This window comes from Pungitius pungitius, chromosome 1 (assembly GCF_949316345.1).
Source record: "Pungitius pungitius chromosome 1, fPunPun2.1, whole genome shotgun sequence".
Lineage (NCBI taxonomy): Eukaryota > Metazoa > Chordata > Actinopteri > Perciformes > Gasterosteidae > Pungitius > Pungitius pungitius.
In genome coordinates this window covers 33,988,728-34,010,148 of record NC_084900.1, presented here as the reverse complement: position 1 = coordinate 34,010,148, position 21,421 = coordinate 33,988,728, and the positions used below count along the sequence as shown (strand labels likewise).

Here is a 21,421-nt window from a genome sequence, read left to right as displayed (position 1 = left end):
CAACTGCCAGATGCTATCCTATGAATATGGGCCAGCATTTCTAAAGAATGCTTTCAGCACCTTGTTGAATCAATAAGTAGAATTAAGGCAATTCTGAAGGCGAAAGGGGGTCAAACACAGTATTAGTATGGTGTTCCTAATAATCCTTTAGGTGAGTGTATATGTTTAACTAGAGGTTATTTTATCGTCAAACAAAAAACTAAAAAAAGAAATAAGAAACAATATAGACTTTTTCATGTTACAGGAAATTTATTTAGAACAGAGCCAAAATGACAATTATCTTTCCAAACTTATATTTGAATGCCTTTCATTTTAAGCAATTACATCATTTTAAATAGTGCTTTTTCCCCCATTTAATACAGCCTTTTCCACAATGGTGAAGGAGTCAACTCTAGCCTAACAACCTTATGTTCTCTTTGACATTTCCTATCACATTAAGTTCAAATCCCAAGGGGAATTTTGTGGAGGTTAATTGTAAACATGTGGTAATTAACTGTCAACTGTTGAATCAATTTTTTCCTCTCCAAGTGCCTTTCTGTCCCTTTTAATATTCCTCTCCCTCTTCCTCACCCTCGCCCTCAATGGAGTCGACTCCAACCTCCTCGTAATCCTTCTCCAGGGCTGCCATGTCCTCTCTGGCCTCAGAGAACTCTCCCTCCTCCATTCCCTCTCCCACGTACCAGTGAACAAAGGCCCGCTTGGCGTACATCAGGTCAAACTTGTGGTCAAGCCGAGCCCAGGCCTCTGCAATAGCAGTGGTGTTGCTCAGCATGCACACGGCCCTCTGGACCTTGGCCAGATCTCCACCAGGAACCACAGTGGGAGGCTGGTAGTTGATGCCCACCTTGAAACCAGTGGGGCACCAGTCCACAAACTGGATGGAGCGCTTGGTTTTGATGGTGGCAATGGCAGCGTTCACATCTTTGGGAACCACGTCGCCACGGAACAGAAGGCAGCAAGCCATGTATTTGCCGTGGCGAGGGTCGCATTTGACCAATTGATTGGCTGGCTCAAAGCAGGAGTTGGTGATTTCTGACACCGTTAGCTGCTCATGGTAAGCCTTCTCAGCAGAGATGACGGGGGCATAGGTGGCCAGAGGGAAGTGGATACGGGGATATGGTACCAAGTTGGTCTGGAACTCTGTCAGATCTACATTGAGGGCGCCATCAAAGCGAAGGGAGGCGGTGATGGAGGACACGATCTGACTGATCAACCTGTTCAGGTTGGTGTAAGAGGGGCGCTCGATATCGAGGTTCCTACGACAGATGTCGTAGATGGCCTCGTTATCGACCATGAAGGCACAGTCAGAGTGCTCCAGGGTGGTGTGGGTGGTCAGGATGGCGTTGTAGGGCTCGACCACAGCGGTGGACACCTGGGGAGCTGGGTAGATGGAGAACTCCAGCTTTGACTTCTTTCCGTAGTCGACAGAGAGACGCTCCATCAGCAGAGAGGTGAAGCCGGAGCCGGTGCCGCCTCCGAAGCTGTGGAACACCAGGAAGCCCTGAAGGCCGGTGCACTGGTCAGACTGTGGGAGGAGAGGGAGATGATCACATATGAGATATAGTAATGTCATTTAATTTGAATTCTGAAGGCTGGATCCTCAGATATGATGTCACCCACCAGCTTGCGGATCCTGTCCAGCACAATGTCGATGATCTCTTTACCGATGGTGTAGTGTCCACGGGCGTAGTTGTTGGCAGCGTCCTCCTTACCAGTGATCAGCTGCTCAGGGTGGAACAGCTGGCGGTAGGTCCCACTGCGCACCTCATCTGAAGAGACAACATTATTATATTAGGTGTTATTTCCCTTTTAAGTTAATGTTCAGCTGGAAGAGATGAAACTCACCGATGACGGTGGGCTCCAGGTCCACAAAAACAGCTCTCGGGACATGCTTTCCGGCTCCCGTCTCACTGAAGAAGGTGTTGAAGGAGTCGTCTCCTCCTCCAATGGTTTTGTCACTGGGCATCTGTCCGTCCGGCTGGATCCCATGTTCCAGGCAGTAAAGCTCCCAGCAGGCGTTGCCTATCTGGACACCGGCCTGACCAACGTGGATGGAGATACACTCGCGCTGTGTAGCAGAGAAAGAAGTTGCTGTTTTTTAGTATAGATTTTGACTGATCTCAGTACCTTCCGAAATAATATTCATGCAACAAGTGTTTCTACTTTTTAAATTGAAGACCATGTATTTGATTTTGTTAAATCAACTCTAAAATGGCAGTGCAGCATAGATGCTATCAAATTTTTTATCACCCTGCATTAAAAAGGTCTTTGTGGTTATAGTGTGTGTGACTGAGGCTGTCTATAATGTATTTTTTGTTTTTCTCATCTACCAAATAAGATTGTGTCTATTGCACGCATAAGGGAAATGATTATCTAGGTCAGCACATATTTCAGTGTGCTGTCTCTTTAAACAGCCACATTAACATCCTCCACTGGGAATAGAAAGCTCACATTCATGTTCAGATGAATAATAAACACAGATGTTTCCCTCATCTGTGAAAGAATTTGGTTTCGATGATGCAATGGCATGTATAATTGAACATAAAAATCTTCTGAAGAACAAGGTGCACTGTATAATAATCATATAAAAGCTTCAAAGGCTTCTTTAAATCAGGATTACAGACTATAGCATGCATCACTGTGAAGCTAATCAAGCAGATTAAGGAGATATGTGGGGAGGGGATTGGTCGTCTCAAATTTGCTTAATTGTTGTAATAGGCTATATTTATATTAAGCATGCGATTCACCAATATTTGTATTTGTCTAACACCATCCGTATTACCAATAGACCTACACATCCACGACTCTCTTCAGTAAAATGACGAACGTGTGACGTCAGAAAAATATTCCCGACTCTACAGAACAATTTGAAATGAAACATGAAATGTTCTCTTAAAATTTTACTTACCATGACGGCTCGTCGATATTATGCAATGTAAAGAGACAAGGCGGAGGCGCGTTCGTGTCTGAGCGGTGCCGTTGTTTAATGCAGATCCGCAGATGCACAGCACTCATGTACTCGATCTGCCCCTGCAGGAGAACCGAGGAAGTGCACCAGAAATACAAACTCCACCTTCTGCCGCAGTAACTGTTTCACAACCAGAACAAAAGGTTCTCAAACAGAGACACGAGGACTTTGAACACGTCCAAATGATTTTGGTATGGGGGCTGTGGAATCTGGAAGCTCAATTGCAGGTTTATCTTGTTGTGGGCCCGAAATGGCGGAATGTGGATTTGTAAAATATTCAATATGTCTCTACTTAAATTGTGAAAAAGGTCCTGATTCCTGCTAAATATGTGTAGATATAACACATGATCCAAATCGGATGTTAAGCGTTGAAATCTCGGGTAAAAGGTCTTATTTAAATATGTGTCTGGGTCAAATAGCTGCTGGAAAGGCTTGAATGCTCTTTAATCAATTTTATTGTGTCTCATTAAATATTTTTATATTCCATTATCTTCAATCCTTCAATTTCTTCAAATGCGCAAATATTGGAGTCTCATTTATATAATAATTAATTAATCAGTACCAATTGCGTCATGAACAATCACTTAAGACAATACCTTTTATATTTTATTTTGAAATGAATCATTCTGAATATAGTGGGTATTTTATTACTTTTGTAATTTTACAAAAGTAAAATGTTTAAACCGTTGCTTTCCTATAAAGCACAGTACAAATAACATTTACACTCAATCATATGGAAACAAATGACTGAACAATTATTAGATATGGTTATGGTGAGACGATTAAACCTAAAGCTTTTTCAAGTGCAATAATAATTATAATTGAATAACATAAGCTATATCATTCTTTAATGTGCAACAATGATGACTTTTGTACATTTTCTTAAGCAAAACATTTCCATTGAGATATTTATACATTATGGCATTGATACTCAAAGCAGGAGAATAGCCATTCTAATATGGATAAATGCTATGAACAATGAGTCTAACCAATTGATTAGCGAAGGACAACAGTGCATTATTAATTTTAGTTGTGATATATGGTGTGAGTTCATCCAGGTTATGCAACATTTGCTGACTTACCTCTATTATCCAGGCATGCAGGATATTTTTGCTTTAATTTCTCTATAGGTTTTTAGATATATCTAAGTGATCCCAACCAATACTTTTGCGGTGAAATAGTTTTAATCAGTGGTGCTTACACTATAAATGGAGCCCAATTTCAGGACGGAAATGGCTGCGTTAATTTGAAATGTAAAACATGGGGCAGAAACACAACAAAGTTCAAATTTTACCTTCTTTGTTTTAGTGGTGAAAATTCAGACTAGATATCAAAACTTGGACAAATTGTAATGAACCATGTATTCATGTGGTGACATATTTCCTAACTAATTGGAATTATATTTAAAGTTGTTTTTTAATTGATGGTTGGTTGAAATGCACTTATTGTAAGTCGCTTTGGATAAAAGCGTCAGCTAAATGACGTGTAATGTGTCAGTGAAACAATGTCACATATTTAATATTAGTCTTTTTAAAATCTGTAATAGGTTTCATTAATATAGAGAAAGAGGGGCCATAATAAAGCTCTAAACATGGCTTCCGCTCATCAGATACAAAACGATGGTGAGAGGCTGCATTTCAACACGGCGACGAAGTCATAAACGTAGTCCACAAACTAACACGTGACGTCACACGTTCTACGTGCACTTCGCGTCTATAGTCTTGGTATTAGAGTAATGACGAACACCAGGCCGCGATGACTCGGCTCTGTTTTCATAGTGTTAATCAACGAACAGCATCCCCTTCTTGTGCTATTTATACCGTTATGTACAGTGCAGCATACGATCTATGCTTCTTCGCTGTTACCAATGCGGAGGAGGTTCCTCTTCATCCGTTAATAACTAGGGCAGTGAAGCAGATGGAAGGGTCCGCTGGAGGGGGGGTGTCGACAGAGAAATGCCGGCTAACTCTAGCTAATGCCAACACTTGTCTCAATTGTGGTCTTTTTTTTTCGGAAAGACAAACACAAAACGGGCGCAGACACAAAACCAAGACCATCTTTATCCGTTGACAGAGATCACGGTTGATCTAGTGTTTGTGAGGACGGGATTAACGGTACATTAGTAGCACCCATAGATGCTGATTCATGGCTAGAAGCTCGCCCTCTTGTTAAGCTAGGACGCTAGTCCCTTTTGTTTGGATCGAGTTGGTACAACATTTAACACCGAGCAATTCGTAGGCTTAGTTTGTTCTCCTTGTTTGAATCAAAGTCGCATTTAATGCGCCAAACGTGATTTAAAATATACCATGCGTGCAACCATTGTAACGGGAATAGCGGTTAGTTTGACACGAACAAGACAATAAAGTTACTGGGCAAAAAAAAGACTGTGGGCGTTCATGTTCATCGTAAACCAACGATCTGCTCTGGCCATCGCAACCCCGGATAATATAGTCGATGGTGCAACTAGACATATCTATACGGCGTAGTTCACGCCGCATATGCATGTTCAATTTTAACCAATAGGAGTTAAGGTCATGTGACTTTCGACCAATCGGATTCATCTTTTTTTTCTCCACCGGATAAGAAGGTATAAATAACCCCACCCAAAGAGAAAACGACAGTTACTTCTCACACTGGACACATAACGCCCTTACTGTGAGAGCTAACGGTTCCTTTGTTCTCTTCTAAATACAACATCGTAGGGTTTTTGCACAGATTCTCGAAAACATGGTGAGTATAAACGCATTATATGCCCTGCTTGGGTGCTCGTGTTTTTATTTATGGGTTAGTAACTGGTAAGTAACTAACCCATAAGTAACAGTAAGTAACTTTCTGGAAGTTTGTCATCACGTGGCAACTTTTCCTAACCACTGTTATCAACTTTAGGTCAGTTAGTATATGCGGTATTGCGTCGACCAAACAAAGTCTTAAATAGAAAAAAAAACTAACTTCGAAGGGGTCATCCCACAACAAAGTTCTTCCAATGTCCTGCTTTCGTGTGTGTCCATTGACCCATGAAGTGCACGTCAACGTTCTTTCATTATCAAACGTTCATCCTTTTTACCGTCAGTTTGATAAGGCTTGGCCTTTTATGTATTTGCAACCACAGGCTTTTCAAACCAACCCTTTTCACTCTGAAGTCTTTCATGTTTTGTCATAAAATGCCATGAGAGCCAGCTGCTTCTGTAATGATATCCGTAACTACAGCTGTGTTTGAAGGGATTCCCCACAAAATGAATACGGTGACAATATTCGAAATGGTCTTTCTTTAGTAACGTTAATAATCGTTTCTATAGAAATAAATCCTTTCTCCGTTCCGTTGAGGGCCAATGCCTGTGAATCAGGTGACTCTAGCATTGATAATTTGGTGTTTTTAAGAATAAAAAAAAGCTAGCAAGTTTTGTTCTAAATTAATTGGAGTTCCTTTTAAAAAACACATTTTATTCTCTCCACAGCGCGAGTGTATCTCCATCCACGTTGGTCAGGCCGGTGTCCAGATAGGCAACGCCTGCTGGGAGCTTTACTGCCTGGAACATGGGATCCAGCCGGACGGACAGATGCCCAGTGACAAAGCCATCGGAGGAGGAGACGACTCCTTTAACACCTTCTTCAGTGAGACGGGAGCCGGAAAGCACGTCCCGAGAGCTGTTTTTGTGGACCTGGAGCCCACCGTCATCGGTGAGTTTCATCTCTTCCGGCTGAACTGAACATTCGTTTGGTGAAAAGAAAGAATACATTGAGAATTCAATGTCTGTTTATTCATCTTCAGATGAGGTGCGCAGTGGGACCTACCGCCAGCTGTTCCACCCTGAGCAGCTGATCACTGGTAAGGAGGACGCTGCTAACAACTACGCCCGTGGACACTACACCATCGGCAAAGAGATCATCGACATTGTGCTGGACAGGATCCGCAAGCTGGTGGGTGACATCATATCTGAGGATCCAGCCTTCAAAATTAAAATTTAAATGACATTACTATATCTCATATGTGATCATCTCCCTCTCCTCCCACAGTCTGACCAGTGCACCGGCCTTCAGGGCTTCCTGGTGTTCCACAGCTTCGGAGGAGGCACCGGCTCCGGCTTCACCTCTCTGCTGATGGAGCGTCTCTCTGTCGACTACGGAAAGAAGTCAAAGCTGGAGTTCTCCATCTACCCAGCTCCCCAGGTGTCCACCGCTGTGGTCGAGCCCTACAACGCCATCCTGACCACCCACACCACCCTGGAGCACTCTGACTGTGCCTTCATGGTCGATAACGAGGCCATCTACGACATCTGTCGTAGGAACCTCGATATCGAGCGCCCCTCTTACACCAACCTGAACAGGTTGATCAGTCAGATCGTGTCCTCCATCACCGCCTCCCTTCGCTTTGATGGCGCCCTCAATGTAGATCTGACAGAGTTCCAGACCAACTTGGTACCATACCCCCGTATCCACTTCCCTCTGGCCACCTATGCCCCCGTCATCTCTGCTGAGAAGGCTTACCATGAGCAGCTAACGGTGTCAGAAATCACCAACTCCTGCTTCGAGCCAGCCAATCAATTGGTCAAATGCGACCCTCGCCACGGCAAATACATGGCTTGCTGCCTTCTGTTCCGTGGCGACGTGGTTCCCAAAGATGTGAACGCTGCCATTGCCACCATCAAAACCAAGCGCTCCATCCAGTTTGTGGACTGGTGCCCCACTGGTTTCAAGGTGGGCATCAACTACCAGCCTCCCACTGTGGTTCCTGGTGGAGATCTGGCCAAGGTCCAGAGGGCCGTGTGCATGCTGAGCAACACCACTGCTATTGCAGAGGCCTGGGCTCGGCTTGACCACAAGTTTGACCTGATGTACGCCAAGCGGGCCTTTGTTCACTGGTACGTGGGAGAGGGAATGGAGGAGGGAGAGTTCTCTGAGGCCAGAGAGGACATGGCAGCCCTGGAGAAGGATTACGAGGAGGTTGGAGCTGACTCTATTGATGGCGAGGGAGAGGAAGAGGGAGAGGAATATTAAACAAACATGCATTCCGTTACTGAGCTGTAATCTGCTGCATTTTACTGTAAAAAAAATAAAAAAGACTTGAAAATTGAAAAATTGTTTTGTCTTTAATACACTATTTAGTCTAAAAAATAAGCAACTTCTCAACAATAGCATACTTATTTCATGGTGACTGATTTAAATGGTTTTACACGCAGATCTTTCTCATCATTGTCACTTTGGTCAGTGGTCAACAGGGCTGGCAATAGCAAAATACTGCAAGAAGTTCTTGCAGTAAGTTAAACTAATGACCTACTGCTGGGCTCAAAAATAACGGGTGGATTTTACTACAGCTGCCAGAGGAAAATTCTTTGAAAAAAGTTTTCACTAAAGAATAAATGTTCATTTTTAACGATTTTACAGTTTGTATAACTAGGAAAAGAACACATTCACAACTGTTGTAAACGTTTTTTATTTGGTTAGTTTGTCTGCTAATGCATTCAAATTCAGTTATTTGCTCTTAGATTAAACCAAACAGCCTCGTTACACTGACCCATTCGAGTACAGTTGTATTGCACTTTTAATTGTCTTACAATTTGTCTTGTGTTGATGGTATTTTTTTTCTTCTTTTGGTAACAGCATTTTCTGAACAGAAGACTTCTGGAACCTCAATCGTTTTACAGTTTCCCTTTTTTCCATTAACAATGCAGAACCATCAAATTTCAGTTAACTTTTCCTTTTTTATAAAGCAACGTATTACGCTGCTGAACGGGAGAAAGATAAAACGGCACCTTGGGAGAGCGCTCTTCTCAATGTAAGACATGGAGTTCAGGACCTTTTTTTTATTTTTTCTCCATTTCACTGCTTTAGGTTTATCTGACTTTGGGGAAATAAATACATATAGGGTTGCATATATTCCTCTGACAATAGTTTGTTGAAAAGATGTGCACTTCAAAACGATACAAAAACACTGACACATACACACAAAGTGCCCTCATGCGTACAAAAGTTGAAGTCTGATTTAGCACTGAGGCGTAGCCGGCCCTAAATATAATGCAGTGTGGAACCAAGTGGACACTTTCCTACTAAAATATACATTTAACCACGAAAAGCTCACAGGCTAAAACATCCTAACCCGCCTCCTGCTGATGCACTTCTGTAAATCTATACAGATTCAGAAAACTCACCAACGCAGAGTTGATTGATTTAAATAAGAAACATCCCGGCCTTCAGTCTTCTGCTTGCTCAATCTGTTGCAAAACGTACACAACTCTCGTTTAAAACCACCTGGGTGCTAAACAGCATTACGCGAGAAGCACCACAGTAACACTCGTAAGCTTCCTCTTTTCCTTTTCTTCTTCATTCATCAGCTCTTAAATTAAAGCAACAGAATGACAGTAAATGCATGTAAATCCCAGTGAAAATAGAAAACTTCACAGTGCAGCACACCGCTGTCTCGAAATGCAATCAGCCGAAATGCGACTAGATGCTTTGACGTCTTAAGAGACTGAAGCGCAAGAGGAAAAACGTAAAACTGACTTTACATTACACTCCTTAATTATTATCCTTTAGCTTTTTAGCCACATATTAAAAATGTATGCACTTAAAATAAGTAAGAGCTATTACTTCTAATTGTAGGCTACAGTTAAACTCAACGATTAAGTAAAAAGGAGAGTGGAGAGAATATTCAGTCTGCATATGATGTCAACCCTCCTACATCACACCCACATCGCTCACGACAAAGTATAATCGTCTAATGAGATTCTCCAATCAGCCGGTGTGTGCCAATTAAGGAGGAGTTGAAAGCTTTTTTTTTCTTCTTGCAAAAAAGTTGATACACATGTGACACGCTGTGACAAAGTTCAAAACGAGGCGTCTTGAGCGCTGCTTCTCCAGTGTGAGCGCTGAGGACATGCTCTACCATCCGAACCCGACTCCAACACACAAACATCATCACATTCACGTGTACCCAAATCTTCTTCAGTCCTTTTTGTGGAACCTTGTGGAATCAGAGGAGCATCACGGAGCCTCACAGTCACACCGACAGAGGCGTCTGGAGGAGCTGCGAGTCAGTCTGCGTGAGGCTTCTTCGTCTTTGATCTCTGGTCCTATCTGAGGAGGAGGAGGAGGAGGCCTGCTTGTGACCTGCAGCAGCAAAAACAATTAGTCTTACGCTTGAATATGTTCATTATCATTTTCCAACAGGTTTTGACGTCCTATTCATTCATTCATTCATTACCTGAGGCCCGTTGACAGTTGCCTCATGACAAAATGTGTACGAAGAGAATGGCCAGGCCGATGTTGAGCAGGATGACCATGCAGATCATTATGGTGTTCGGGCCCTTTCAAAGAAAAGAAGCGAATGAGAGACGAGGTTTGCAATGTCCGCAAGAAGATTCTGCATTTTGGGAGATCAGTCGCTCCAATAACACGCCTTGAAACAATCAATAATGAGTCAATGTGTTTACTCTCTCTTACCTCCAGGTCCAAAGACTCCTCGTCACTCGGGCTCGTCCCGATGGCCTTCAGCCTGCCTTCTGCTTTGGGCTCTACCTTTGGAGCTTTGGCCTCCGCTTGCTTTGGGACCGCTTCGGTACCACGGCTCGGTGCGGGTTTCGGGGGCGGAGCCGGGCTGGGTTGGCGTCTGGGTGAGGGCTTTGTCTCCGCTCTGCTGGACTCGCTCACTCTGTTCTCAGACGCGGACGGCGCTCGTCCGCGGACCGAAGGCGTTCTTTCCGCTTCGGGCTCGGGGGTCACCGCTTTGGGGGACACCCTGGGGCTGTGGCGGGGCGCTTCTTCTTCATCTGGAGAGACGAGGCTATTCCTCACAGGGGCGGCAAGGTCTGCGGTGACATCTGGACCTTTCCCCTCCGAGTCAAACTTCTGCAGGGGCTTTATCTCCAGGTCCGAGCCCTGCTCGTTCTTGCTGCTCTGGCGGCTGGGCGCGCGGGGGGGGCCACCGGCCACCTCAGGTGCAGAGGGGGCGGGAGCAGAAGCGGAGGTCGACGGGGTCGTGGGGCGACTGCCGGGCCGGCTGTTGGCTTTACTGCTACCCTTACTGCCAGCCGCCTTGATGGTTTTGTCTTCGTTCCAGCTCCCGGGACTGAGGAGCTTGAAGTCTTCCTTGCTGGTTATGCCTGGGCTGGGGGAGGGGGTGCGGCCTGGGGAGGAGCCAGCCATGAGGCTGTCCAGTTCATTCATGAGCGGGCTTTCGGGTGGCGTGGGCAGGGGCTCCTCTTCGGCTAACAGCGGCTCGTGCATGACAGTCTCTGTGGTCTCACTTCCCTCTATGGCCTCCACTAACACCCTCTTCTTCAGATACTCGGGACCTGTGTGAGATCAGTTCAACCAGTACAGTGATTTTCTCATCGCAGAGGCTCAATGGATGGTTCGTGGAAAAGGTTCCCCAGATTTATCTTTCTTTTTTTTCCCTGCTACAAATAAACCATATGGTGCACATTTGAACAATGCATACCGATACTATACAATTCACTTATGAGGAAATGTAGCAAAACTACTTTGTAGAAATACTCCAATACAAGGTAAAAGTCCTGCATTAAAAAAGAAAAAAGTATAAGCAGCAAAATAAACTTGAATGTCAACAAACAAATAAAGTAATCATGTTAAAGTTCAGAATATACTGTATTACAATTTTTATGATTATTGACACTGTTTTTTGTTCAAATAAATAAAGTAAACAGAAAAGTGGGGGTAGAAATAACCTAAAAGTACAGTACTTGAGTGTATTTAGTTGCATTGCACCACTTGCATCCACAGTAGTCAGTTAACTTTTTAAGTGATGCCACTTAATTGTAATGTCAATCTCCTACTATCTCTGCTCTAGTCCACCAAAAATATTGGTATGTCTTGGATCTGGATTGACTTCAAAAATATAAAGTTGAGTGAGTATTTCGTCTGCGGTGTGTCTTTTGTGGATCATTTGTGGCAAAGAAGGAAAATGAAATGAAATGAGAAAATGCTGAAAATAATACACCCGTATTACCCTTTTCCTGATGTAGCTATGCTTTTCATGTCTGTATCCATGTTGCAGTATTTCTGTGGATAAGAAGTCCACTGACCTGGCTGGTAGAAGGAAGGGGAGAGCTCTTTGGCTACCAGTCGGGCGATGCTGGACTCGCTGTTGGCAGCCTGGGCGGCCTGGTCAGCCGCATCTGACTTCCCCTTTGAATGGGTCGTCCTGCAGAGTGGACACATGCAACACAATTATAAATCCCTGGTGTGAGGATTCTCTATTTTCTTTGTACATGTGAATACGTTTCGGTTTTTGACTGAGCAATTAGCAGACAGTTCCTTTTTAACTGATTTGATAAACCCAATAGATCTGTGGATTGGTTAGCCGTAATAACAATCTACAGTATAATCAATGCGGAGAAAATGGTATAAACTGTGTGACAAAGAACAATTGTTGAATGGAGACTAAGTCATATTGCAGTTTTTCAATTACCAGAAAATAAAACTATTGATATTGTCAATTATTAAACTTTGCTTCTATGCTGCGTGTTCTGATGTGTGTTACATGACATGTTGTTATGTCTTCATGCTTTTATGGATGCTGACCTTGAGTTTGACCTTTCAATGTTTAGACTACCAGAAATACCACAGTGTGGGTGATTGTTCATAGTATTCCACCGGGTGTTTGTCACATGCCTCATTAGTATCACTGCTGCTGTTGCGCTGAGATGGAAATAAAATGGTTCTAGATGAAAAGTCAAGAGAGCATCAAAGTTACCACCTTTCATGCTGAGGGGGACGATTATATGCCAATCCATCCCAAAACTTTGTGGAAGTGAAAACATTTGACCTGCAGGTGGCAGTAGATGAACAGTTAGGGAATCATCAAAGTCAGTAAACTTCATCTACTTGGAAACAGGAACGTCAGAATCAAATGTCATGGCCGCCCGTCGAGTTGTTGGGATATTTCAGTCTGGAATTAACCACCAAAAGATTGCTAGTGCGGCTAAAAGCCAGAGCTAAAGGGTTCCTGCTGCTCATTGAGCGGGATCATTACTGATTGTGATTACTCTGTGGATACTTGACATACTGAAACTTTACACTGAGCTGAAAATAGATCCCTGTGCTACTTGAAGACTCAGTGGGGAAGGTGCTCCCCAAACAATTAGAGACTCCTGAGGCTTCCTGTTCGAGATAGAAGAGCTCCACCTGTCCACAGACACTCAGCACCTCTGTCCTCTCCCAGGGACAAATACACCCCAAAAGTTCAACCCTTCAACAACATAGATTTATAATCACAACGGCTGCTTTATAGAAACAAGCAGTGAGTCTCATTGAGGGTTTTTTAAAAAGATTTTGGACAACGATTAAGCTCAAACTATTTAAATTTTGAATGATTATTGTATTTGACAATCATCATTTTACAGGCAAATATTAAAATTGCTAATCCACTACATTTATCTGACAGCTAAAGTTACTAGCATACTAAAAATATGCAGGTATCACTGTATATTGCACTGTGTACACAAAGACTCTTTGTTATGAGACTTTGGAGTTTAGCTCCGTTGCTCCCATTGCTCTTAATCCTCCGTGAGATGTTTCGGAGTCGACCTTTGCTAAATTGATCTGATTGGGGAGGATTTGGAAAGACACAATTGTCTATTTAAGGTCTGACAGCGGAATAGTCATGAGGTTGAAGGAATTGTCTGCAGAGTTTAGAGACAACATCTGATGCATGGAAAGTTCACAAGAGCACAGTCGCCTCCATAATTATTGACTGTAAGCTACTCCACCACCTCCCTCAACCCTAACATAGAGTTTCTATCAATGCACTGTTGTGTGTGTGTGTGTGTGTGTGTGTGTGTGTGTGTGTGTCCGACCAGCACAACTCTCAGCACCATAAATGTGCAGGAGAAACCCCAGACTTGAGTAGTGCTAACCATCACACATCCGTGAGAGTGAAGAAAGAGCTCGCGCCTGCATTGCAAAGTGAAACAGACTTAACCCTAAAATAACCAATACAACTCTTGTTTTCAAAATGAGTAGGTTCTGCATCATTTGAAAACAACCAGCCTGGATTTCCATCTCCATTGTTTTTTCCTTATGTTTGAAACGGTGAGCAGTCTAATAATATGTCTCCACTGTGGTCATAGTTGCTAAAACGGGTTAGCATTCGGGTTAGCATTGTTGCTACGAGCGTTGCAGGGTGCAGAGCTAACATGGGGATTGTTTTGACTGATGATTCCCTACTGAACACAAATGAGGTTCTTCAGCTGTTGAATTCCATGCACATGCTCTGGTTTATCACTCAGTCACTGTATTAACTGCCGTGCCAGCTTAAACTTCACTCAAACTTTGGGAGCTTTCAGTCCGCATGAAAGATGCAAGAAATGCGTGTTTTGTTTGTTTTGTGATTCAAATATCAAACAAGAAGCAGCTGAGGCTGCAGATAACTGGTGTTATTTATGCTTTTTAGTTTAATCATATGTCTTCTTTCTCTTATTTATTTCATTCAGGAGTGGGAAGAGGAAGTATCTCTGGAAATATCTGTCACATTCGTACACACATTCCTCCTACAATAGAACTAAGGGATTAAGGTCGGAAACTAGACAAACCTTACAGTTGGACTGCTGCAGCGGGTCATAGTGCTTCAGTGTTTCTCTGCAACCAAATATGACATTTGACACTGTGACCTAAATACCCTTTATGCTCCTATGGCCTTAAGAAGGCGCTTGTTATTCTCTGAGGATTGGTGAGACGTCAGCTGTAGGAAGAAACACCCAAAGCCGTGCATGTTGGAGTGGTTCTGTAAATAGGAACTTCTGTTCTGCTATTTTGTCACCATTTGTTTTTGTCATGCTGCAGTTCTGATTGCAAGAGATATTCTGGCATTCTGGCATGTGTCACTTTATCTTTGTGGAGGGCCCCTTTCGACTGTGTGAGTGTTGTGTGTGAGAAAGGTGGATTTAATGTCTATAAAAAGACAACGTGATGCTTCAGACTATCATCAAATCACTATGTCAAAATTCAAAGGGATAATTTAAGAGCTAAATGCAAACGTTTTTCCCATATTGCATAGAGGTCACATAAGGAAAATTTGTGTAGTAGAAAATTACTTCAGTAAAACCATTAATACTACAGTGCTGAAAAACTCAAGTAAAGGTATTAAGTATTATAATGAATTGCACCAAAGTTTGGTGATTATATCTTATGTTATTAATCTGGATAATTTACCAGTAACTAAAAAAAGGCTTTTAACTTAGTAAGTTTCAATAAAAGAATACCTTAATTTGTACTACCTTGAGGAAATATACTTAATTACGTCACATCTCTGGAGTAGCTACAAAAGTATCCTCATTAGTCCTGAGCTGAGGTTAGAACTGAAATCCATTTACAAATGTTGCACGCAGAATGCTTGTATCAGCAGTACAGTGTGTAATAGAAGCTGCAACACTAAAGCTAGGTGTGGTACACATATAACCCTTTATACCCGAGCACTTGCCTATGAGCCGTGTCATATTTATATCCGTGGAACCACTCGACACCCCTGCTGACGCAAGACGGGCCGACATCTATGATTGCAAACTGTTAGCGGCGAGCAGTGCCGCTAAAGCGTGCAGCGGGTGATGGAAACCAAACCAGTAAGCAGACGGGTGTTTCAGGCAGAGCGGTGCACCACCAAGTATTTGCCTCGCTTCAACCGGGGGGAATGCAGACAGACACAAAAAGCCTGCTATGATTCAGCCTATGAAAACAGTCTGAGAGTGTGTCTGTGACTAGGCAGGAAAGATGGGGTTTGGAGGTAGGAGAGGGGGGGGGGGAGATAATCAGCTGTTGCATTCCCCTGCGATTGTGATACAGCAAGAATGCGCCTGCCCATATTTAGTCAGGGCTCCTCTGTGACCACAGGGTCCCTGTGTGTGTGTTTGTGTGTCTGTGCGTCATTTACACCCTTTCCAACCGCACAGGTCCTCCTCCGGCCAGCCTACGCAACAGGACAGCGTCCACGGAGGGTCTGGTGGTCGCTGAACGCTCAGCTAACTAGACTTGAAGAGGCCGGCTCCGGCATCCCGTGCAGTGCACAGGTTGTACATGTATTTTTAACTGTTGACTTCAGTGCCAAAGGAATCGCGGAGTGAGGAAACCACTGCCAGGAACAGATGTGTCATGTCCCCAGGGCTTGTATAATAAACAGATTCCTGTTCAACGTGCAAGAACACTCGGTTGTTTAGTTGTATGGTGTCAAAAGTGTACAAATCATTTACTTATAGAAAATGTTATTTACCTGGAAAAGTTCAACATATCCTTGTGATATGTAACAAAAAAGTATAAAGTTGAATACAATGGAAGTACTGTACTTTAGTTAATGTACATCCCACTTCTGTTCTTCCAGTAGTTCTAAGTTTAACATAATAAGGATACACTGTATTTGCTATTAGGTGGTGTTTGGTTAGTGAATGTCACCGAGGTGTTCCTGAATGCAGTCCCACATAAATACTGAGCTTCCAGTCTCAGCTCTGCCCAGGCGCCGGTTCATGTGCTGCAAGTGAGCTGCAATGAAGACCAACCAATCGTTCTTCTATACTGCTTATCCCGAGGAGTACAATATTTAGATTTCAATCTGCTGGGACAGAGGTCTGCAGTCCCTCAGAGCGAGTCTCACTGCCACAAACCACAAGCTTACATCAGGTGTCGAAAACGACTGCGGACAAAAGCCTCGCCGCCTTGTAAGGTCACAGGCGAACTGGAGGTACACACATGAACAATAATATCTGTGTTACCTTTGGACCGCCTGGCTGTTTCCAGTCGTTGTGCAAAGCTAAGCTAACTGCTTTTAGCTTCATATTCAGATAGCAGATTTTTACCGCCCCCCACCGCTATCATGTTACCTGCTTCTCTTGATTGTCTGCAGTGTGTAACTGGCCCATTTCCAGTCCTACCCTGCCAGATCGTCTCGGTTGCCATGCTGCTTTGGGCCTTTGCGTTGCAGTCACCAGTTCCGGTGCCGGCACCTGCACCTGCCTGCAAGCATTTCCTTAGGAAGTCAATTATCAAACTGTCCCTGTCTGCAATTGCTGGAGAGGTCTGATGTTACTGATATTACCACCATCTCCCCATGCGCAAAGAACATTGGGCAGAAATCGGATGTTTCCTTGTTTTTTCTTCCCTCTGATACATAGAGGAAGGCTGAGATGTATTTTCAATATAGTATTCACAGGCCGACTGAGCCGGACTGGGGGGGTTAAGATGACGACCATGGCAATCGGATGATGTCGTAGTCGTCTTTGCTGTAGCAACATTACTTGAGTGATACATGATACGATATATTTCCCATGCAAACAAGACGAACAAGGAGAATCCCATCGCCACTCATCTCTTACCTGGAGGCAGCGATCTCTGCCTTCAGCTTGCCGATGGCTGCGGCCCTTTGAGCGCCCTCCACCGCGCGCTCCACCTTCTGTTTTATCTTGGTTCCCTTCAGCTGGATCACTCTCTTCTTCATGGCCTTCACCAGCAGGTTGTTCACGTACTTGCCCTCCTCCTTCCCTCCCTCGGCAAAGGTGGTGCAGCCGTAGCCGTGTCTCTGGTTGTTCAGCCACTCGCCCTCGTACTTCAGCCCGCTGGAGCGTTCGCTTATTCCGTATCCCGAGCGCTTATCGTTCTTCCACTCTCCCATGTAAACCTCCGTGGTGGTGGCGTCGATGTCGGCCTCCACCGGGGGGAAGTCCTCGGCCCCGGCGAAGCTTTCGTCCCCGATGCTGATGGTGGAGTGTGTGTCGCTGGCATTGGAGCTGAGAGCCGATTCCGTCCTGAGAAAACTGATCTTGCTCTTCTGGCTGGAGAGCGAGGTGCTTGAGTCAGACTTCTTCAGCTTACCCAACAGGGAGCCCCTGCGAAACAAGCCCTTCTTCTTGGGTTTTACGGCGTCCGGGTCCACCTGAAGGGTCAGGGCGAAGCCGCCGCGGGACGGTCCCAGGTGGGTAGGGGTGGCGACGGGTGTCTCCTCACCTGAGGCGTTGGTGGTGGTGATGACGGGGATGTCTTGCTGCAAGACGGTGCCGTTGCTGTGCTCGCTGCGAAGCGATGTCAGGGAGGTCCGAAGAGGGGAGCGGACGACCGCCGCCATGCCGTAAGGCACGCTCTGCCGGACCCCGTAGCCGTGCCGCATCCCGCCTGTGAACTGACCCTGGAAGGTACCTGGACACATCACAAGAAAAAGGGAATCATTTGTTTCCGACTGCACCACGGACCAATCAGAAGCCGCCTCATAGCCATGCTGTTAGCGTAGCTCTAGGTGGTTGGTTTGTTGTACTGTGTTCCAGACTGAATATCTCATCTTTCAGATAAAATTGGGTACAAACATCAAATCCTGGCAGTCACCTGACTTGTGTGCCAACAGGAGGTCAAACTTAAATTGTGAAATAGATCACATCCACTGTACAGATCAACATGACTTTTTGAACATACCTTTGGGGTTTCGACAAAACAACTCCCTCCATGTTTGGTAATTCCTTGACTTTGCATCTAGCAACATCCTCAATTGACCATTTTCATGTCCACCACTGTTTTATTATCTAACGACATTTCTATGCAGACTTTAAAACGCGGCATGGAGCATGAACTGCCACTATGTAAAACTGCCTCCACTTCTTTTACTGCCTGAATGTCACGGTTATCTATAGTGTGAAATGTTCATTAATGCCCTCACTGGCAATCTTGAGGTCTGGCCTGATGCTAAAATTGACCTAAGTGTGGCTTATAGTGACAGCTAGGCCTCAGCCCGTGAGGCCAGGAGGGCATTGGGCTTGTGGGCTATAATTACATTCTGACATCTGACGCTATCACATCCCCCCACCGCAACTTCCACCAGACGGGGCTTTAAAGCTGATGAGTCAGCTGCTGAGGAGGGGAACCACCGCTGATGTACAAGCAGACATCAACCTGATCAATCAGTATCTTTGTGAACGGTTTAGTTTCCTCCGTATGAGCTCCAGCTGGGGAATACGCATGCACAAAAAAAAGAAAAAAAGTATGGTTTTATAGTAGAGAAAACATAATGCTTTGTATAGATTAAACTACACAGTGTGAGTAGGCATACAAGTAATGCTTATACTGCAATCCATATCATATTTACTGAATACATCCTCCTGCCTAAAACACTTTTTCCCCCTTGACTAAGTATTTTTACATGCCATTACTTTGACTTTATACTTTATAGTAAAACATCTGAAAACCTCTAATACTACAACAAAAAGGGAAGATTCCTTTGGGCTTTTGATCTCAGACCAGCTTTGAGCAGCTCTTCAATGATGGAAGCAGAGTCGTATTTTGTTCTGGTTAAACGCTTCTCGGGGACACTGCATACGACCACGAGGATCATCGGGCCGACACTTTTAGTGATTTGTCTCCGTGTCTCGCCTGCAGTGAGCTTTGTGTAATGGACCTTATGGCCACACTCGGCTCGGGGGGGGGTTTAGTCTTAATGTTGTACTATTTTGTTCTTATACTTTCCGCAATGGAATTTAATGAAGTGCTGTAGCGGAGCAATATTTTGAGGTTCGCCTTAAATTCTGTACTTTTTTTCTCCCACATTCATTTGACACTTTTGGTTACAAATACAATCATAATACAGTACTAGAGGGAAATTCACTCACTCACCCGAACATATTTAAAGCAGTTTTGAATGACCATTAAACCAATTATATTTTTCTTTGTACATAAGCCTTTTGACTGAAAGTTTAAATGTGCTCCTCATTTCAATGCACAACTTTTACTTTAAGCATTTCTACATTTGGATGGGCCATACACTACTGAATTATCCTTCCACCACTGTGTTATCACAGAGACCAGTAGCCTACACTACTGTATTAAAACAACAATATGATGGTGTTTCCATGTTATGCAACGTTATACTTACACATACCATTTCCGAAGGATGTGACTAATATTTAACTAATAAAGTTTTGCATACTTTCACAAATTGAGAAAGTAATTCTTTTTTTGCATTGTGATTAAGTCAAAGGTCTAAATTTAGTCCATCTCACCTCCATCCGCATAAGTCTCTGTTCCGTATCCATCCTGCAGCCCGTTATTCCACGTTCCCTCATACTTGGCTCCACTGCCAACACTGATCCGGATGCCGTATCTCCCCTTGAAGCCATGAGTCCATTCCCCTTTGTAAATCCAGTGTCCTTTGGTTTCTGCTCCCAGGCCGTGACGCTTCCCCTGCGACCAGTACCCCTCGTACGTGTTCCCGCTGGGCCACGTGTAGACCCCCACCACCTCGAAGCCGTAGTTCCAGGAGCCCGAGAACTCGCCCTGGCCCTTGGGTCCGGTACAGATGCCATGGCCGTGGGCTTTCCCCCCCTCCCAGCCTCCGCAATAAGCTCCGCCGTCGTCGAACTCGAAGCGACCTCCACTCATGCCTCACCGCGGTCTAACTGGTCCCCGATCAGAAAAGTTAAGTTTGGGTCTGTTACCTGGCTAAAGACAAAACCTCCCTCAGTCTGACTTCACTTTCACCTGACATCAAAACCGATTGAAGGTATCCCGGTTGCCGAACTCTTGGGGGTGTCTTTTTTTGGAGTTGGTCTGGGTATTTCTGCGCGTGTCCATGAAGCCCCGGTGCGTCTTCGCCCTTAAACGGAACTTTAACTTTGTTCTCTTGAACTCGAGTGTCCTCTTCTTAGATTCGTCAAATTCACTCATTAATCTCCTCTTTCTTCCTTGGATGACTGCGCTACTACCTCGAGTGACTCATGTCTATACGAGCCACCGATCTTACGTGGCTTTTTCCAGGTGGCCACAGAGAATAGCCCCCTTTCCCCCCCCCACCGCGTCCCTGCCGCCCAGCTATCTCTTGACAGTCGCTGCCGTTGGAAATGTTTCAGCAGACCCAACAAGGCGACCAATCCACATACACACACCCTTCCAAAAATACGACCCAATCCTTATGCTGCTGCCTGCAAGGAGCCATGCCAGAGTCTTGCCACCTCGGGGCTGAAGTACATGCCAGTGAGTCCTCTGCCCTCCATAAGTTCCCCCCCCCCAGCAGTTAATGCAGTAACAAGGTAACACAGACGATGGCTGATGAAAGATATCGGATACATCTCTGGAATTTCCATTGTTCAACATGATGATTTTTATTTTTTTTAATGGATTTTTCGTTATTCAAATGTAAGATATTGTGACACAATTACTTTGTCTGAATCCACCACATTATTATTTCCTCCCACGTTCTTAACTAAGTGGGACAATACTCTACCTTTCAGTTTTTTATTTATCGAACCCTGATTTAATTGACAAACAGAGCCAATGAATATTATTGTGGGACAAATTGTGCTGTGTGTACTTCACTATCTTCACTCCTCCTGCTGGCAAATATCGGCAACTGCATCATAGATATTTAATGGGTGTAAAACGTTTTTTGAATACTAACGGAAGAAGAAATATTCGAAAATTTTAATAAACTAAAAATATATTAATGCAAAAGCAATTGATGCCAAGTAAAATGATGTATCA

The 21,421-nt window shown here is 44.2% G+C and overlaps 3 protein-coding genes across 3 annotated transcripts; 1 reads left to right on the top strand and 2 right to left on the bottom strand.

Moving 5' to 3' along the window:
• Positions 1-226: 226 nt before the first annotated feature.
• LOC119222328 (tubulin alpha chain) lies at positions 227-3,049 on the bottom strand. Its single transcript, XM_037478886.2, has 4 exons — positions 2,909-3,049; positions 1,846-2,068; positions 1,621-1,769; positions 227-1,525 (listed from the first exon to the last, which is right to left on the bottom strand). The coding sequence occupies exons 1-4, from the start codon at positions 2,909-2,911 to the stop codon at positions 545-547; spliced, it is 1,356 nt and encodes a 451-aa protein (XP_037334783.2). The 5' UTR covers positions 2,912-3,049; the 3' UTR covers positions 227-544.
• Positions 3,050-5,573: 2,524 nt separating this feature from the next.
• Positions 5,574-7,989, top strand: LOC119199260 (tubulin alpha chain-like). Its single transcript, XM_037456793.2, has 4 exons — positions 5,574-5,698; positions 6,424-6,646; positions 6,738-6,886; positions 6,983-7,989. The coding sequence occupies exons 1-4, from the start codon at positions 5,696-5,698 to the stop codon at positions 7,961-7,963; spliced, it is 1,356 nt and encodes a 451-aa protein (XP_037312690.2). The 5' UTR covers positions 5,574-5,695; the 3' UTR covers positions 7,964-7,989.
• A 394-nt stretch (positions 7,990-8,383) lies between these two features.
• Positions 8,384-20,726, bottom strand: jph2 (junctophilin 2). Its single transcript, XM_037478879.2, has 6 exons — positions 19,945-20,726; positions 17,281-18,097; positions 12,007-12,125; positions 10,406-11,256; positions 10,167-10,269; positions 8,384-10,072 (listed from the first exon to the last, which is right to left on the bottom strand). The coding sequence occupies exons 1-5, from the start codon at positions 20,321-20,323 to the stop codon at positions 10,189-10,191; spliced, it is 2,247 nt and encodes a 748-aa protein (XP_037334776.2). The 5' UTR covers positions 20,324-20,726; the 3' UTR covers positions 8,384-10,072; positions 10,167-10,188.
• Between the last annotated feature and the right edge of the window lie 695 nt (positions 20,727-21,421).

Bases quoted from the DNA above. Each gene is read 5' to 3' on its own strand.
- LOC119222328 (XM_037478886.2), bottom strand. The intron at 1,770-1,845 runs GTGAGTTTCATC...TTGTCTCTTCAG, and splicing joins CCTGGAGCCCACCGTCATCG to ATGAGGTGCGCAGTGGGACC. The intron at 1,526-1,620 runs GTGGGTGACATC...CTCCTCCCACAG, and splicing joins TGGACAGGATCCGCAAGCTG to TCTGACCAGTGCACCGGCCT.
- LOC119199260 (XM_037456793.2), top strand. The intron at 6,647-6,737 runs GTGAGTTTCATC...ATTCATCTTCAG, and splicing joins CCTGGAGCCCACCGTCATCG to ATGAGGTGCGCAGTGGGACC. The intron at 6,887-6,982 runs GTGGGTGACATC...CTCCTCCCACAG, and splicing joins TGGACAGGATCCGCAAGCTG to TCTGACCAGTGCACCGGCCT.
- jph2 (XM_037478879.2), bottom strand. From the start codon at position 20,323: ATGAGTGGAGGTCGCTTCGAGTTCGACGACGGCGGAGCTTATTGCGGA. The intron at 11,257-12,006 runs GTCAGTGGACTT...GATCTCACACAG, and splicing joins CCCTTCCTTCTACCAGCCAG to GTCCCGAGTATCTGAAGAAG. The intron at 10,270-10,405 runs GTAAGAGAGAGT...TTTCTTTGAAAG, and splicing joins AGGAGTCTTTGGACCTGGAG to GGCCCGAACACCATAATGAT.